Source organism: Salvelinus sp. IW2-2015, linkage group LG11 (genome assembly GCF_002910315.2).
Source record: "Salvelinus sp. IW2-2015 linkage group LG11, ASM291031v2, whole genome shotgun sequence".
NCBI lineage: Eukaryota > Metazoa > Chordata > Actinopteri > Salmoniformes > Salmonidae > Salvelinus > Salvelinus sp. IW2-2015.
Window position 1 is genome coordinate 4,547,157 of NC_036851.1, and position 18,167 is coordinate 4,565,323.

General features: G+C 43.1%; 1 protein-coding gene across 1 annotated transcript in view; it reads right to left on the reverse strand.

The window, feature by feature from the left end:
- gli1 (GLI family zinc finger 1) overlaps window positions 1-18,167 on the reverse strand; it is a 144,004-nt gene that overhangs the window by 33,997 nt on the left and 91,840 nt on the right. The window contains exons 7-12 of the mRNA XM_070445503.1: window positions 7,557-7,664; window positions 4,085-4,222; window positions 3,671-3,820; window positions 1,551-1,715; window positions 999-1,244; window positions 381-702 (exon numbers count right to left, since the gene is read on the reverse strand). Of these exons, the coding sequence (XP_070301604.1) occupies window positions 381-702; window positions 999-1,244; window positions 1,551-1,715; window positions 3,671-3,820; window positions 4,085-4,222; window positions 7,557-7,664 (1,129 nt within the window). The remainder of the gene's footprint in view (window positions 1-380; window positions 703-998; window positions 1,245-1,550; window positions 1,716-3,670; window positions 3,821-4,084; window positions 4,223-7,556; window positions 7,665-18,167) is intronic.

Sequence of the window (18,167 nt, forward strand, 5' to 3'; positions counted from 1 at the left end):
GGTGAAGCCCATGGGAAATAAAGAAATATAGTTTAAGTGAATTGGGAAGAGTAAGAATGAAAAACGAAAGAAAGACTGTAAACGGCTGTTACCTGTGCTGACCTGATTAAAAGTGAAGTAAACCGTACTTTTCGCATTGTAGTTTATATGATAAGCTCATTGGAAGGGTAACACATACATTTTAGTTAGCCTCACTCTTCAAGGGCTGTTCAAGAAGAAAGCATAAGTATTGTGAACTGAATCCAAGCTCAGCATCTTACTCCCAGGTCTGATTCTAGGTAAATCCTTGTCTATAGAGGACGAGGTCCTCTATAGACAAGGACCAGGTTTAAAATCACTGGTTCAACCATCGTTCTTCCTCTACAAGCGACTTTACAAACCTGTGAGTGCTGGTAGCTTGCTACTCCGACCACAGCGTCCAGGTGGAGTGGGCCTTCTGATCTGTTTCAGCTTGTCTATCTTCAGGTTCTCTAGTCTCTTTAGGGCCTGAGCCGACGTGCCCCCCATRCCTGCCATGCCCTGCCCTCTTCCCCCAGCTTCACCTCCTCCTCCCGCCCCTCCGTCCTCCAGAGCGGTCAGGTCCTCCAGGCTCCCTGCTGCGTTCAGGTTCATCTCCACACCACTGTCGTTGTTGTTCGCGCTCCCCAGCGGAGAACGCTCGCTACTGCAGGACGACTGGCCACCCGGACTGGGCTGAGACTTCTGGAGAGATGATAATGTAGCTTAATACATGTAGCTTAAAKCATTTGGAAGAACTCTATAGCAGCGGGACAGCACAGAAAGCAGGAGTTGAGTCAGAAGATGATTTCATTCTCAGCTCTCCAGTCTAAATCACAGGAGGTTGGTGGCACCTTAATTGGGGAGAACGGGCTTGTGGTAATGGCTGGAGTGGAATGGTATCAAATACATCAAAGACATGGTTTCGATGTGTTTGATGCCATTCCATTTGCTCCGTTCCAGCCATTATTATGAGCCGTCTTCCCCTTCCCCTCACTCACCAGAGCAGATTCAGGCGCCAGCAGTTTGCAGTCCTCCCTGTGTCTAGTCTCCTCTTTCTCCAGCAGCAGTTCACCAGACTGTCCACCGGGGGTCAGTGATGAGCCAGGCGGCCGGGGCCCAGTGTCCCCTCGGTGCTTCTTAGTGATGTGAGCCTCAGGGCCGTGGACTGTCTTCACGTGCTTCCGCAGAGAGCTGGGGTCTGTGTAGCGRTTCGTACACCCAGGGATCTTACACACATACGGCTTCTGTCGTGGGACAGGAGGACACAACACGATTGGACACGGAAACAAAACTTGAATTCAGGTAGATGTCAGACATTTGTAGCAATTTTAAGTCATTTCTTATGCCATCCGCCTTTCAAATAGTCTCTCACGATGTCAAAACACGAGAAAAATCATAGATAAATCATAGATTTCAATGTAATCGAGGCTGATAGATCATTCGCCAGCTATTCATGACACAATTTAAAGCTATAACTTGAGTGAACAATCCCTTTAAGCAGGTGATGACGTCAGCAGTTGGAGTTAGTGTGATTGGTTGATTGACTGTACCTCGTTGGAGTGTGTGCGGTTCTGGTGCTTGGCTCTGTCCGAGGCGTTGGAGAAGGCTTTGTTGCATCCCTCGTGTTCACAGACGTACGGCTTCTCCCCTGTATGAGACCGCAGGTGGGTCTTCAGGTTCTCCAGGCGAGAGTAGGCCTTGTTGCAGCCCTCAAACTGAAACAACGCATAAAGCATCATAACACAGCTCAAGCTGAAACACACAAGACCCATACCAAGAGTAGGCCTTATTACAGCCCACAAACTGAAACAACGCATAAAGCATCATAACACAGCTCAAGGTGAAACACACAAGACCCATACCAAGAGTAGGCCTTATTACAGCCCACAAACTGAAACAGAGGTTAACAATGTCTTATAATACCCATCAAACCGAAACACACATAACGCATTACAACACACGCTCAAACTTACAGTACATTAGGAAAGTATTCAGACCCCTTCCCTTTATCCACATTTTGTTACGTTACAGCCTTATTGTGAAATTGATTAAATCATTTCCCCCCCCCCATCAATCTACACACAATACCCCATAATGACAAAATGAAAAACTGTCTATATAAGATCCCACAGTTGACAACAGTTGACAGTCAGAGCAAAAGCCAAGCCATGAGGTCGAAGGAATTGTCCGTAGAGCTCAGAGACAGGATTGTGTCGAGGCATAGATCTGGGGAAGGGTACCAAAACATTTCTGCAACATTGAAGGTCTCCAAGAACACAGTGGCCTCCAGTATTCTTAAAAGGAAGAAGTTTGAAACCACCAAGACTCTTCCTAGAGCTGGCTGCCCGGCCAAACTGAGCTGTCGAGGGAGAAGGTCCTTGGTCAGGGAGGTGACTAAGACCCCGATGGTCACTCTGAGAGAGTTCCAGAGTTCCTCTGTGGAGATTGGAAAACCTTCCAGAAGGACAACCATCTCTGCAGCGCTCCATCAATCAGGCCTTTACGGTAGAGTGGCCAGACGGAAGCCACTCCTCAGTAAAAGGCACATGACAGCCGGCTTGGAGTTTTTCAAAAGGCACCTAAAGGACTCCCAGACCATGCGAAACAAGATTCTCTGGTCTGATGAAACCAAGATCGAACTCTTTGGCCTGAATGCCAAGCGTCACGTCTGAAGGAAACCTGGCACCATCCCTACTGAAGCATGGTGGCAGGGACTGGGAGACGAATCAGGATCGAGGGYAAGATGAATGGAGCAAAGTACAGAGATCCTTGATGAAAACCTGCACCAGAGTGCTCAGGACCTCAGACTGGGGCGAAGGTTCACCTTCCAAGTCTCTGAATGACAAGTCTCTGAATGTCCTTGAGTGGCCCTGCCAGAGCCCGTACTTGAACCCGATCGAAKATCTCTGGATAGACCTGAAAATAACTGTGCAGCGACGCTCCCCATCCAACCTGACACAGCTTGAGAGGATCTGCAGAGAAGAATGAGAGAAATGCCCCAAATACAGGTGAGCCAAGCTTGTAGCGTCATACCCAAGAAGACTCGAGGCCGTAATCACAGCCAAAGGTTCTTCAAACAAAGTACTGAGTAAAGAGTCTGAATACTTATGTAAATTTGATATTTCAGTTTTACATTTTTAATACATTTGCAAAAATCTTAAAAACTAGTTTTGCTTTGTCATTATGGGGTATTGTGTGATGAAAAAAAACATTGATGAGGATTATTTTTTAAAAAAATCCTTTTTAGAATAAGACTGTAACGTAACAAAATGTGGAAAAGTCAAGGGGTCCGAATACTTTCCGAATGCARTGTATATTATCCCTCAAACTGAAACTATAGATGCACATCTTATTACAGCCCTCAAACTGAAACACACATAACACATTATAACACAGCTCAAACTGATACACACATACTGTACAAATACCAATATGTAACGTAGTCTGAAGGTCTGATGTAATCACTGTCAGGTAGTGCATTTCGATTAAAGCCACATACATGCACTGTYAGTATACTACCTATACTGTATCTCTCTCTCTCAAACTGATCTATGAAATTCATTATTTGATGAATTTGAAATTTGATTCAATATTGAATTTGAATTCATTTAACGATCAACTTCAAAGCTCAGTTTGCGAGAGAGCGACCAGGATACTGTAGTATACTCACAGTACACTTATGCGGTTTCTCTCCTGTGTGCCTGCGCATGTGAACCACCAGCATGTACTGGGCCTTGAAAGGTCTCTGCTCCCTGGAACACTCCTGCCAGTGGCACACAAACTCCTTCTTCTCTCCGTGGATGTGCTCGTTGTTTATGTGCTGTTGAAGACAGAGGGATGTTATGGTTGATTTACACGGATCCTGTGTTTTGGACCATAGTTGGAGACCGCTACTCGYGACTGACTCAAACCAACGGTTCCCTTCCTTTCCCTTCTCTCATACAGTGTGTATATGAGAGAAGGGAATAGTTTTTCCTCATGACCTGACCAGAAAAACTCTGGGCCCTAACTAGTGCCGGGGGCCCTGAGTTTATCCAGGCCAAGTCACGTAGTCAGGAAAACCTCCTGTCCTGTCCATACTCACGTGGACTAGCTGCTCCTGCGTGTCAAACTCCTTGCTGCAGCTCTCCCAGTGGCAGTTGGTCTCATAGATGGCCTCTGGTTCCGGTTTATCCTCCTTATCCAGATCCTCCCTCCCCTCCAGCAGACCCATCAGAGGATCCTGGGTAGAGGTCAATGGTCACGGGTCATTGGTTAGAAGTCAGGGTTCAACACAACAGGAAGTACATGGGCGGTTCTCAGATGAGCAACATTAAATACACATAGTTGAAACAGTTGTTGAAACACATAGCACACACACACACACATGCAGGCGCATACACACAATCTCTCTCTCTCTCTCTCTCTCTCTCTCTCTCACAATGACAATCTCACACATTTTGTTAGCAAAATGTTTTAAAGTTGTGATTGAGTGTTACCATGTGGGATTGTGTGGTTGAGTGTGTAGTGTAACCTGTTACCTGTGTGTTATGTTCTTCATTAAATATTTTTACATTTTAGTCATTTAGCAGACACTCTTATCCAGAGTGACTTACAGTTTGTGCATTCATCTTCATTTAGATACTCTTTATAGAGGTAGGGTTTCAGATGTTTTCGGGAAGACTCAGCTACCCTAGCTTTAGGGGGAAGCTGGTTTCACCATTGCTGGGCTGAGCGGGAGCTGCCCTCCCGTAGGGACGGGAGGGCCAAGAGACCAGAGATGGCAGAACGGAGTACTCAGGTTGGGTTTAGGGTTTGCTGCTCCATAGGCAAGTACCATGGTCTTGTAGTGGATGAAAGCTTCGACTGCCCAGCCAAGACAGAGTTGCAGTGGACCAGACGGGAGATGACAATTGCATGGATTAGGGCCTGCGCCGCTTCCTTTGTGAGGTAGGGTCTTACTCTACGGATGTTGTAGAGCATAAACCTACCGGAGCAAGTATCTACATTGATGTTTGCAGAGAGTGACAGGGGTGTTGTCCAGGGTCACGCCAAGGTTCATTGCATTCTGGGAGGTGGACACCATAGAGTGGTCAACCATGATGGAGATGTCTTGGAGCAGGCATGCCTTCCCCCGGGAGTAAGAGCAGCTCTGTCTTGTTGAGCTGGAGGTGGGGGGGCCGACATCCAAGCTGAGACATGGGCCTAGAACCAAGCCCCGGGGGACACCAGTAGTGAGAGTATTTGGCGCAGACACAGATCCTCTCCACATCACCTGGTAGGAGCAGAGGACGTGATGGTTCATGCTGTCGAAGGCAGCAGATAGATCTAGGAGGATGAGAACTGAGGAGAACGAGTCAGCTTTGGCAGTGCGGCAAGCCTCCGTGACACAGAGGAGAGCAGTCTCGGTTGAGTGACCCGTCTTGAACCCTGACTGGTTAGGGTCAAGAAGATCGTTCTGAGACAGTTGTCAGAAAGTGTTTTGGAAAGYAAAGAAAGAGGGGATACTGGTCTGTAGTTTTTTTTWTATKWSAMYGGMMMWGWGTMTMTMTWTWMWGYYGYGGYGKGKSWCTKMKSKRYTTMTGMMSWSAGYGGYMYRYSKSKSWGMMSWSYGYMYWGWMMWMYWGYYYAYWGWGAYYAYYYYYYMSTCRSSYGAMYMMSTSWYGAYYYGYGAYYYGYMGYMGSMYKMKYGSSYKSWWMTRMMSMGGCSYSKKSWCKRRASTCGRKGSAMMWRWTCWMSWGYYYYYYGYGYGYAYYAYGWSSWSSKGMKGMYMYGWWSWMRMGMYGMYGMGYKKMRYYWKMSKWMAGMSWYWGWGYAMSYGYWGRSGWRYWCSTRKWRRTRKWWMTSWYWGTGTGTGTGTGTTTTGTGTGCAGAAGATTTCATTCTTACGGGTCAGACCCACAGAGAAATCTGACTGCCGATASGTARTGCCCAGAGTGTCGGCAGTTAAGTTTTTGTTGTTCACAGTTTTACCTCTGATTTTTGCCTCGCATAAATACTTCCAGCCACAAGGGGGCAGTAGCTTGTTTGGCTTGTGCCTGCTGTAGCTAATGTAAGCTAATTGGCAAGCTGCGCTTATGTTGTTGCTAGCTAGCTAGCTAGAATTTGTAGTAAGCCCTTATTGATACTAACCAGATGACCACAACTAAATAACTGGTGTAGGTAGCAACATTATAATTAAATATAATTAAATATAATTAAATGCCTGTTAGCTGTCGAGAGTCGGTGGAGTAGCTAGCTAGCTATGTTGTGCTAAACATTTAGCCAAAATTAGCTAGCAAGCAAACTGGCATTGGCAGTATGGGATAATGGAAAGTGAAATCAATTATTGGTAGAAAGCTAGCTTTGTAAAGGCAAGCATTTAGTGTTGTGTGCCTCGTGCTGCACTTACCACCCCATTCGTTTCATATTTAGTGTATGTGACTTCCTGGCTCAGTTATCAAGCTAACGTTAACTAATTAGCTAGCTAACAAAATGAGCAGGTGCATATTATCAAACTGAACCTAACAAAAACATATTTATTCAAACACAAAACTCCTTAGCTAGATGTAAAAGGAATAAAGAATAAAAATATGTTTTAGTAAGAACAATACAGATGAAAAYGGGGTGGATTACACTGGGAAATGTGCCCTATTTTGGCAATTTTTCTGTCGGCTCCCCCACATGGAGGTTTGTGCTCTCTGATTGGCTCAAAGTCAAGTTCTTGGCCACTGACGAGCATTGCGATTCTACAAGTATAAACGGCAGGATCGTTGGTACCAGGTCAGTACACAGCAGGGATAGCTTTTGTTCTAGCAAGAGAAGGAACAGCCTCCTATTGTGCTAAGCACAGTACCTGTCGCCAGTCAGATTTCTTGGTGTGCCTGTATCGGTAAGGGACCTTCTATTTTTTTCAAAAATGTTATGGGTCTAATCATAGAATTACATATAGAATCCCTATTGATTTAGTATAATCTCCGTGGGCCTAGTAGGCAAGTAAAAATATGTCAMAACTTTTATCATCCTTTTAATGTGGCATAAATACAACCAGTCATGTTTTCACCTGATTGTCAAACAATCACTTCAAAAGGTCGCTCCTGTTGGCTACCCGCGCACGTTTTTCCACTCACAAAATAAATCCACACAGTGCACTGTAATTTGCTGAATGGAAAGAGACATCTGTAACAAAAAAACTGAAATTGTAATGACATTCAGCGATTGATGCGTCACGTGTCTCGGTCTCGGCTCACCGAACCACAACACAATTTGGAGGGTATACCGCCCGTTTTCAAGTAAATTTGCATTTTTTATGCAGCTGACATGTGGTAATGTTAAATAARGGTGTAATTGCCTATAGTTTTCTTGGCATTACATTCTAATCATTGTGATAGGCTCACGTTTTACCGGTACGACGTACCCCAACTATTTATTTTCCTGGGACACCATACCGCACCATARCAAACTGGCTTACTTTCACCCCTGCTTGTGTGTGTATTGTGGATAGTGTAGTGTAACCTATTGCTTGTATGTTGTGTGCCGTGTGTAATGAGCGTAGTGTTACCTGAGGTTGTGTGTGTAGTGTAGTGTAACCTGTTACCTGTGTGCCAGTAGAGGATGGGCTGGCCACGTCACCCTCAGACCTCTCCTCCAGACTCTTAATGGTGATCCCATCCATCACACTACCCAGCACTGGCTCGGTCTTTAGCTACACACACACACGCAAAGACAGGATTGCACTCAGTTATAACATTGGTACGTTAGAATGTCTGGTAAAACATCACACTGCCCAGTACCACCTCTGTCTTCGGCTACACACAGAGAAACAGGTCAGGACTATATAGAGCCATTTCTTGTTCACCATGAAACGTCGCGTTCGAGCGATGCGCACACATCCTGACATCAAAAGATAAGCAGGATTGCTAACACTATGCTTGTAAACATGCCATTAATAAGTACAATAATGATTGAGTGTCCACAATCTTTGTTTTGCTACTAAGTAAACCTCCAATTGTTTTCCATTATTCCACCCATTAAAACCTCTCCCCATCCCAAGTTGGGTTGTCGTCCCAGTGACTGGCAGACCACCCCTGTCCCCCRGGARCCCAGGGCCCCTGAGAGACAGGGAGCCGTCCTTCGAAAAGAGCACACAGTGAAAACGGGCGGTATAGCCTCCAAATTGTGTTGTGGTTTGACGAGAACACTAACATTTTGCCAAGGCGGAGAAAAGTGGTCAAGACCGAGACACGCGTGTACAGCAGTGGACGCATCAATCGCTGAATGTCATTACAATTTCAGTTTTTTTTGTTACAGATGTCTCTTTCCATTCATCAAATTGCAGTGCACTGTGTGGATTTATTTTGTGAGTGGACAAAGGTGCACGGGTAGCCAACAGGAGCGATCTTTTGAAGTGATTCTTTGACAATCGGATGAAAACATCATGACTGGTTGTGTTAAGCAGTGCAAATACCATGGTACAGCTATATGAACACTCAATCATGATGGTACTTTTTAACGGTAAGTTTACAAACATATATTATGATAAATAGAACTGAAACCTTTCATTATGGTAAATTGTTAAATATGTATAGCTAGTTATAKTTGTAATGGCTTAGCAGATCATAGAGAAGGAATATAATATCTATTGTTTACAGGAAACTCATTCAACAATTTRAGATTAAGTTTTGTAGAAAAAGGACGGGGGGTATATATATTCTCCCATGGGCAAAGAAACTCAATTTATGAACAACTATTTTGATCAGAATGTGCAAATTGTCCAAACAGATTGGCAAGGTAGATGGATTATAAAAAAWATATATATTGGACCATAAACATATTTGGATCATTAATCTATACAGTCCAAATAATGATGATCCATGCTTCTTTGAAAATATATATAATACTTTATCAAACCTACAAGCAATACAAGACTCAATTATTATGGTGGGAGATTATAATAGCGTTTTTAAATACCTCAATGGACCGTAAAGGAAATCACACTACAAACTATCACCCTCGTGCACTTAAGGACATCATGGATATACTGGAACTAGTGCATATATGGAGGCTTAAATATCCTGCCCTAGTGAGAMYMACATGGCGGAGGCTCAATCAAYSTAGTCGTCTTGACTACTTTCTTATGTCATTCTCGCTGGCACCAAAATATWYAAAAGTGTTGATAGGGGACASAATGCGYTTGGACCATAAAATAATTGGCATATKCATTCCTCTTACAGAATTTCCACTTGGGTGAGGATATTGGAAATTGAATCAAAGCCTATTGGATGATAACTTGATTTTAACTAGGACAGAAGAATTTATAACGGACTTTTTCCAACATTACATAGCTACAGAAGATCCCCTTATTGTATAGGACACTTTTAAATGTGCCTTTAGAGGCCATGCAATTCAATACTCAATACTAAAACAAAAGCAATTTAGGTCAAAAGAGTCCATATTAACAAAGCAAAAATAAAGACTAATAGTACAGATAGATAACAATAAAAACAGTACCATAGAGGCACATAATAAGTTAGTGTAAGGTTCTGCTTTCCTATTCTTAGTCAACCTTGTGTTCTTTTTCTTTGTGTTCTTGAACGTAGCTCTGTTTCTTTGTGTTCTGSAACGTAGCCCTGTCTTTCATTTTTGTTCATTGATTTCACCTGTGTTCGTTTCTCACCTGGTCTCATCAGCTCCCTATTTAGTTCAGTTCTTTCTGTTTGTATGGTTGTGAGSTATTGTTTGTTTTTGACTACCTACCTGTGTTTGACCATTGCCTGCCTGTGACCACGACTCCTGCCTTCTGTGACGGCTTAATAAACATCCCCCGCACTCTGTGCGTGAATCTACACACTTTTCTCCATGAGCATTCATTACAGTTACAGGAAAAACAAATGGAGGAACTTATTCAAGAAAGGTCAAGTGTAATAAACTCAAAGAAATGTCCTCTCAATGTCAAATCAGTTTATTTTCAGCAAACGTAACATGTGTAAATATTTGTATGAACATAACAAGCATCAACAACTGACATTAAACTGAACAAGTTCCACAGACATGTGACTAACAGAAATTGAATAATGTGTCCCTGAACCAAAGGGCGGGGGGGGGGGTCAAAATCACAAGAAACAGTCAGTATCTGGTGTGGCCACCAGCTGCATTAAGTACTGCAGTGCATCTCCTCATGGACTGCACAGTCATTTGTCAGTCCCGGATATTTCTGGGGGGAATGCCCTAGCCTCACCCTCCGATCCAACAGGTCCAGACTGCTCAATGGGTTGAGATCCGGGCTGCTGGCCTTGGCAGAACACTTTCCATTCTGTCTTGCAGGAAATCACGCACAGAACGAGCAGCATGGCTGGTGGCATTGTCATACTGGAATGTTCCTCGTAGGATGAGCCTGCAGGAATTGTACACATGAGGAGAGGATGTCTTCCTGTAACGCACAGCACTAAGATTGCCTGCAATGACAACAAGCTCAGTCCGATGATGCTCGTGACACACCGCCCCAGACCATGACGGACCCTCCACACTCCAATAATCCCCCTCAAAGTACAGGCCTCGGTTGTAACGCTCAATCCTCCGACGATAAACGTGATCCGGACCATCACCCCGTGAGACAAATCTGTGACTCGTCAGTGAAGAGCACTTTTTTGCCAGTCCTGTCTGGTCCAGCGACGGTGTTTTGCCATAGGGCCAACGTTTGTCTGTCCGTGATGATCTGGTTGAGGACTTTGCCTTACAACAGGCCCTACAAGCCCTCAGTCCAGGACTCTCTCAGCCTATTGCGGATCTCAGCAGACTTTCAGCATTGAGCACTGATGGAGGATTGTGCGTTTCCTGGTGTAACTCGGGCAGTTGTTGTTGCCATCCATGTACCTGTTCGCAGGTGTGATGTTCGGATGTACCGATCCTGTGCAGGTGTTTGTTACCGTGTGCTGCCACTGCATGAGGACGATCAGCTGTCCATCCTGTTTCCCTGTAGCGCTGTCTTAGGTGTCACAGTACGGACATTGCAATTTATTGCCTGGCACCACTGTAGTCCTCATGCCTCTGCACATGCCTAAGGCACGTTCACCCAGATGAGCAGGACCCTGGGCACTTTCTTTTTGTGTTTTTCAGAGTTAGAAAGAACACTAGTGGTCTAAAATTTTCATAACTGTTGACCTTAATTGCCTACCGTCTGTAAGCTGTTAGTGTCTTAACGACTCGTTCCACAGTGATGTTCCATGAATTGTTTTATGTTCATTGAACAGCATGGGAAACAGTGTAAAACCCTTTACAATGAATGATCTGTGAAGTTATTTCGATTTTACGAATTATCTTGAGACACAGGGTCCCGAAAAAGGGGACGTTTCTTTTTTTGCCTTAGTTAATATTGTAAAAAATAAAGAAACCCTGATGGAGTACGGGGGAAAATGCACTATTAATTTTTTAATCTCTAACATAGAAATGCTTCCAAAATAATTTTCTGAACTTGTTTACAAATGGAGTCACCCATGATTTCACCAAACTATATTTTTAAAGAGGAAGCAAAGTACTCTTAAGCAATAGTTTCAGTCTCCTCCATCTCCACTAACTGAATAATTGTATGGATTTTGTTTTCTTTAATAATGTAAAATTAAGAGCTGTACAGAAAGACTACTGTGAAGGCCAAATTACAGAGGAGGAACATCTTGACCAATCAAAGCCCTCAAGGATCCGCCCCCCTTTTTTATAAATGTTCACCTAAAATGACATACCCAATCTAACTGCCTGTAGCTCAGGCCTTGAAGCAAAGATATGCCTATTCTTGGTACACTTGAAAGGAAACACTTTGAAGTTTGTGGAAATGTGAAAGGAATGTAGGAGAATATAACAACAATAGATCTGGAAAAAAGATAATACAAAGAAAAAACAACCGTTCTTCTGTATTTTTTTTGTACCATCATCTTTGAAATGCAAGAGAAAGGTCATAATGATTATTCCAGCCCAGGTGCAATTAGATTTCGGCCACTAGATGGGCAAGCAAGAACAGTGGGGAGCAACAAAGTATTTGATACACTGCCAATTTTGCAGGTTTTCCTACTTACAAAGCATGTAGAGGTCTGTAATTTTTATCATAGGTACACTTCAACTGTGACAGACGGAATCTAAAACAGAAAATCACATTGTATGATTTTTAAGTAATTAATTTGCATTTTATTGCATGACATAAGTATTTGATACATCAGAAAAGCAGAACTTAATATTTGGTACAGAAACCTTTGTTTGCAATTACAGAGATCATATGTTTCCCGTAGTTCTTGACCAGGTTTGCACACACTGCAGCAGGGATTTTGGCCCACTCCTCCATACAGACCTTCTCCAGATCCTTCAGGTTTCGGGTCTGTACAACTGGAATCTATATTTTCCTACATGCTTTGTAAGTAGGAAAACCTGCAAAATCGGCAGTGATCAAATACTTGTTCTCCCCACTGTATGTGCAAAGTTTTAGACTGATTCAATGAACGATTGCATTTCTGCTCAAAATTTTGAGTCAAGACTGCCCAAATGTGCCTAATTTGTTTATTAATAACTTTTCATAATCAAAATTGTGCACTCTCCTCAAACAATAGAATGGTATTATTTCACTGTAATAGCTACTGTAAATTGGACAGTGCAGTTAGATTAACAAGAACTTAAGCTTTCTGCCAATATCAGATATGTCTATGTCCTGGGAAATGTTCTTGTGACTTACAACCTCATGCTAATTGCATTAGCCTACATTAGCTCAACCGTCCAGTGGAAAGGACACCGATCCCGAAGAATATTTATTATTAAGTCCGGGAAAACTCCTGTGCTGGATGGCATACCAGTTGAGGTACACCAAACCTTTTTTGATGTACTCAGAGGACCGTTATTAGCATGTTTTAACCACTTTAACCAGATTCTCAACAAGAAGGTCTGATTTCATTATTACTGAAACAGGACGCAAGTGGTAAATATAAAGATCCAGTCCATTAAAATTGGAGGCCCCTTACACTTCAGTGTTGTGATGCAAAATGCATAGCGCATAGAATTAAAAAGGTATTGTCAGATATTATTCATCCAAATCAGACAGGTTTTTAACATGGACGATACATTGTAGATAATATAAGACAAGTACTGGAAACAATAGAACACTATTAAAATCTGGAAAACCAGGCCTTGTATTCATAGTTGACTTGAAAAGGCTTTTGATGAAGTACAACTGGAATCTATATATAAATTCCTGGAAAATTTCAATTTTGGCAAAGCTCTTATACAATGGTTTAAAGTTATGTACAGTATATTAATCCTAGGTTTAAAATAGTAAATAATGGCTACTTCTCAGAAAGTATTAAACAGTCAAGAGGAGTAAAACAAGGTTGTCCTCTACTGTATATCTATTTATTGTGGCCATCGAAATGTTAGCTATTAAAATATGGATAATTGCGCAGGAGGAGATGGCTGCCGTTTATGGGTACCTAACCAATTGTGCTATTGTGTGTGTTTTTTCGCGTTATTTGTAACTTATTTTGTACATAATGTTTCTGCCACCGTTATGACCGAAAAGAGCTTCTGGATATCAGAACAGTGATTACTCACCTCGTACTGGACAAAGATTTTTTCTTTAACGAGTTGGACACCGGACAAGAACCAAATCCCTGTCATTCGCATGAAGAAGAGAGAAAGATATAGGGGACGTAGGAAGAATCTGATACCGAGTGGGTAACCTGCCTCTACCTTCCGTACTATTAGCCAACGCGCAATCATTGAATAAAAAACTGGATGAGCTCCGATCAAGAATATCCTACCAACGGGACATTAAAAACTGTAATATCTTATGTTTCACCGAGTTGTGGCTGAACTACGACAGGGATAACATACAGCTGGCTGGGTATTTCGTGCATCGGCAAGATAGAACAGCTGCCTCCGGTAAGACAAGGGGTGGCAGTCTGTGTCTATTTGTCAATAACAGCTGGTGCACGAAATCTAAAATTAAGGAAGTCTTAAGGTTTTACTCACCTGAGGTAGAGTATCTCATGATAAGCTGTAGACCACACTATTTGCCAAGAAATTGTTCATCTATATTTTTCGTTGCTGTCTATTTARCACCACAAACCGATGCTGGCATCAAGACCGCACTCAATGAGCTGTATAAGACCATAAGCAAACAAGAAAATGCTCATCCAGAGGCGGCACTCCTAGTGGCCGGGGACTTTAATGCAGGTAAACTTAAATACGTTTTACCTKATTTCTACCAGAATGTTACATGTGCAACCAGAGGAAAAAAACTCTAGACCACCTTTACTCCACACASAGAGACYCGTACACAACTCTCCCACGRCTTTCACTTGGCAAATCTGACCATACCTATATCCTCCTGATTCCTGCTTACAAGCAAACATTAAAGCAGGAAGTACCAGTGACTCGCTCTATATGGTAGTGGTCAGATGACGCAGATGCTAAGCTACAGGATTCTTTTGATAGCACAGATTGGAATATGTTCCGGGATTCTTCCGATGGCATTGAGGAGTTCACCACACCAGTCACCGGTTTCATCAATAAGTGCATCAATGACGTCATCCCCAAGGTAACCGTACGTACATACCCCAACCAGAAACCATGGATTAAAAGTAACATCCACATTGACCTAAATTGTAGAGCTGCTGCTTTCAAGGAGTGGTACTCTAACCCGGATGCTTTTAAGAAATCCCTCTATGCCCTCCAACGAACCATCAAACAGGCAAAGCATCAATACAGGACTAAGATTGAATCCTACTACACCGGCTCCGATGCTCGTCGGATGTGGCAGGGCTTGCAAACTATTARGGACTACAAWGGGAAGCACAGCCGCGAGTTGCAAAGTGACACAAGCCTACAAGACGAGCTAAATAACTTCTATGCGCACTTTGAGGCAAGCAACACTGAAGCATGCATGAGCGCACCAGCTGTTGCATACGACTGTGTGATCACGGTCTCCGTAACTGATGTGATTAAGACCTTTAAACAGGTCAACATTCACAAGGCCACAGGGCCAGACGGAWTACCYGGACGTGTATTCCGAGCATGCGCTGACCAACTGGCAAGTGTCTTCACTGACATTTTCAACCTATCCCTGACCGAGTCTGTAATACCAACATGTTTTAAGCAGACCACCATAGTCGCTGTGCCCAAGAACACTAAGCTAACCTGCCTAAATGACTACCGACCCGTAGCACTCACGTCTGTAYCCATGAAGTGCTTTGAAAGGCTGGTCATGGCTCACTTCAACACAATTATCCCAGAAACCCTAGACCCACTCCAATTTGCATACCACCCCAACAGATCCACAGAAGACACACTCTACACTGCCCTTTCCCATCTGGAAAAAAGGAACACCTATGTGAGAATGCTATTCATTGACTACAGCTCAGCGTTCAACACCATAGTGCTCGAAAGCTCATCACTAAGCTAAGGACCCTGGGACTAAACGCCTCCCTCTGCAACTGGATRCTGGACTTCCTGACAGGCCGCCCTGGGGTGGTAAGGATAGGTAACAACACTTCTGCCATCCTGATCCTTAACACAGGGGCCCCTCAGGGGTGCGTGTTCAGTCCCCTCCCGTACTCGCTGTTCCCCCATGACTGCTTGGCCAAGCACGACTCCAACAACATTATTAAGTTTAATGATGACACAACAGTGGTAGGCCTGATCACCGACAACGATGAGACAGCCTATAGGGAGGAGGTCAGAGACTTGGCAGTGTGGTGTCAGGATAACAACCTTTACCTCAACGTGATCAAGACAAAGGAGATGATCGTGGACTACAGGAAAAGGAGGGCCGAGCACGTCCCCATTCTCATCGACGGGGCTGTAGTGTCCACATCACCAACAAACTATCATGGTCCAAACACACCAAGACAGTCGTGAAGAGGACACGACAACGCCTATTCCCCCTCAGGAGACTGAAAAAATTCTGCATTGGTGTAACGGTCGTCATAGTCGTTCTCCTCCTCAGACGAGGAGGAGCATGGATCGGACCAACACGCAGAGTGGGTAGTGCTCATGATAATTTATTAAATCGAAACTGAACACTAACATGAAACAAAATAACAAAATGAATACAACCGACAACAGTCCCGTGTGGCACGAATACAAACACGGAAACAAASACCCACAAAACACACGTGAAACCCAGGCTGCCTAAGTATGATTCTCAATCAGGGACAACGATTGACAGCTGCCTCTGATTGAGAATCCTACCCGGCCGAACACAAACATCRCAACATAGAAAATCACACATAGACAAACCCACCCAACTCACGCCCTGACCAACTAAATAAATACAAGACAAAAGAAAACAGGTCAGGAACGTGACAATTGGGTTCTCAGATCCTCAAAAAGGTTTACAGCTGCACCATCGAGATCATCCTGACTGATTGCATCACTGCCTGACACTGCTCGGRCTCCGACCGCAAGGCACTACAGAGGGTAGTGCGTACGGCCCAGTACATCACTGGGGCCAGCTTCCTTTCATCCAGGACCTCTATACCAGGCAGTGTCAGAGGAAGGCCCTAAAAATTGCCAAAGATTCCAGCCAGCCTAGTCATAAACTGTTCTCTCTGCTACCGCACGGCAACCGGTAACAGAGTGCCAAGTCTAGGTCCAAAAGGCTTCTTAACAGCTTCTAAGCCATAAGACTCCTGAAAAGCTAATCAAATAGATACCCGGACTATTTGCATTGGCCATTGAACTTTTTCTTACCTCTCTGGATTACAACCAAATGATAAGTGTACTAATATTACATATTGGATCACTAAAAAATATATAACTTTTAGATTGACCAATAATAAGGTCTGACGGTGATGTGGACATACTCAGTATTCATATCCCGAAATAAATAAATAATCTCACTACAATACATTTMAATAGAAAGTTAGCAAAAAAAGGAGAGTCCCTGTGTATTTGTGGAACAATCACCATTATTAACTCTTTAGTCAAATCCCAGTTTACCTAAAATATTCAATTTTATTTGGAATGGCAAGCCAGTKCAAATTAAACAGGCCTATTTATATAATGAATGTCAGGCTGTGTATGAAGGCGAAGTCAGGTGCAGGAGAGCAGAGTATGATTAAATAAAGCGCACTTTATTATAGTTCCAAACCGGGAGCACAACAAAAACAAACGCGCTCAAAAAAACGGAACAATAAAGTAAAGCGCTTAACAACCACAACATTACATGAAAAATWATTACACACAAAACATGATGGGAAACAGAGGGTTAAATACAAGTAGATATAGTGGGGAAATGAAAACCAGGTGTGTATGAAAACAAGACAAAACAAATGGATATATGAAAAATGGAGCGGCGATGGCTACAAAGCCGGTGACGTCGATCGCTGAATGCCGCCCGAACAAGGAGAGGAGCRGACTTCGGRGYAAGTCGTGACAATGAATATGAATTCGGAGGGTAGTAATGAATAAATATTATAGCATTAGACCCCTCACTAAAGGCTTCAGTCATAAAAAGTTATACTTAGATCTGAACTAGTTTTTTTGCAGATTAGTAAGAATCTCGCCACATGGTCAAGAATGGCCCTTTTCCCTTCATTCAGATTACAACCACTTACTTTCATTTATTTAAAAGTGAAATAATCTCCAAATTATATAAACTATTTTTAAAATAAGCCATAGAAAGTTGGTTGCAATTTCAGTTTAATCCACCAGAAAAGACACTCAAATATAGTTCAACTCAAATATAGTAATAGATAAAAAAAAAAACATTATTTTTGGAATAAAAGTAAAATAAAAAGGTATAATCTTTGTAAATGATATCATAAATAGGACTGGTGTAACGGCTTTCCTCTTCCTCCTCTGAAGATGAAGAGTAACAAGGATCGGAGAACCAATGCGCAGCGTGGTAAGTGTTCATGATGAGTTTTAATAGAACAAAACTGAACACTGAAATACAAAACAATAAAGTAACGAACGAAAACCGAAACAGTTCTGTGTGGAACATACAGACACGGAAGACAACCACCCACAAAACACAACAGAAAACAGGCTACCTAAATATGGTTCCCAATCAGAGACAATGACTAACACCTGCCTCTGATTGAGAACCATATCAGGCCAAACGAGAAACCCAACATAGAAACACAAAACATAGAATACCCACCCAACTCACGTCCTGACCAACTAAAACAAAGAAATAACACCAGAACTAGGATCAGAACGTGACAACTGGTGG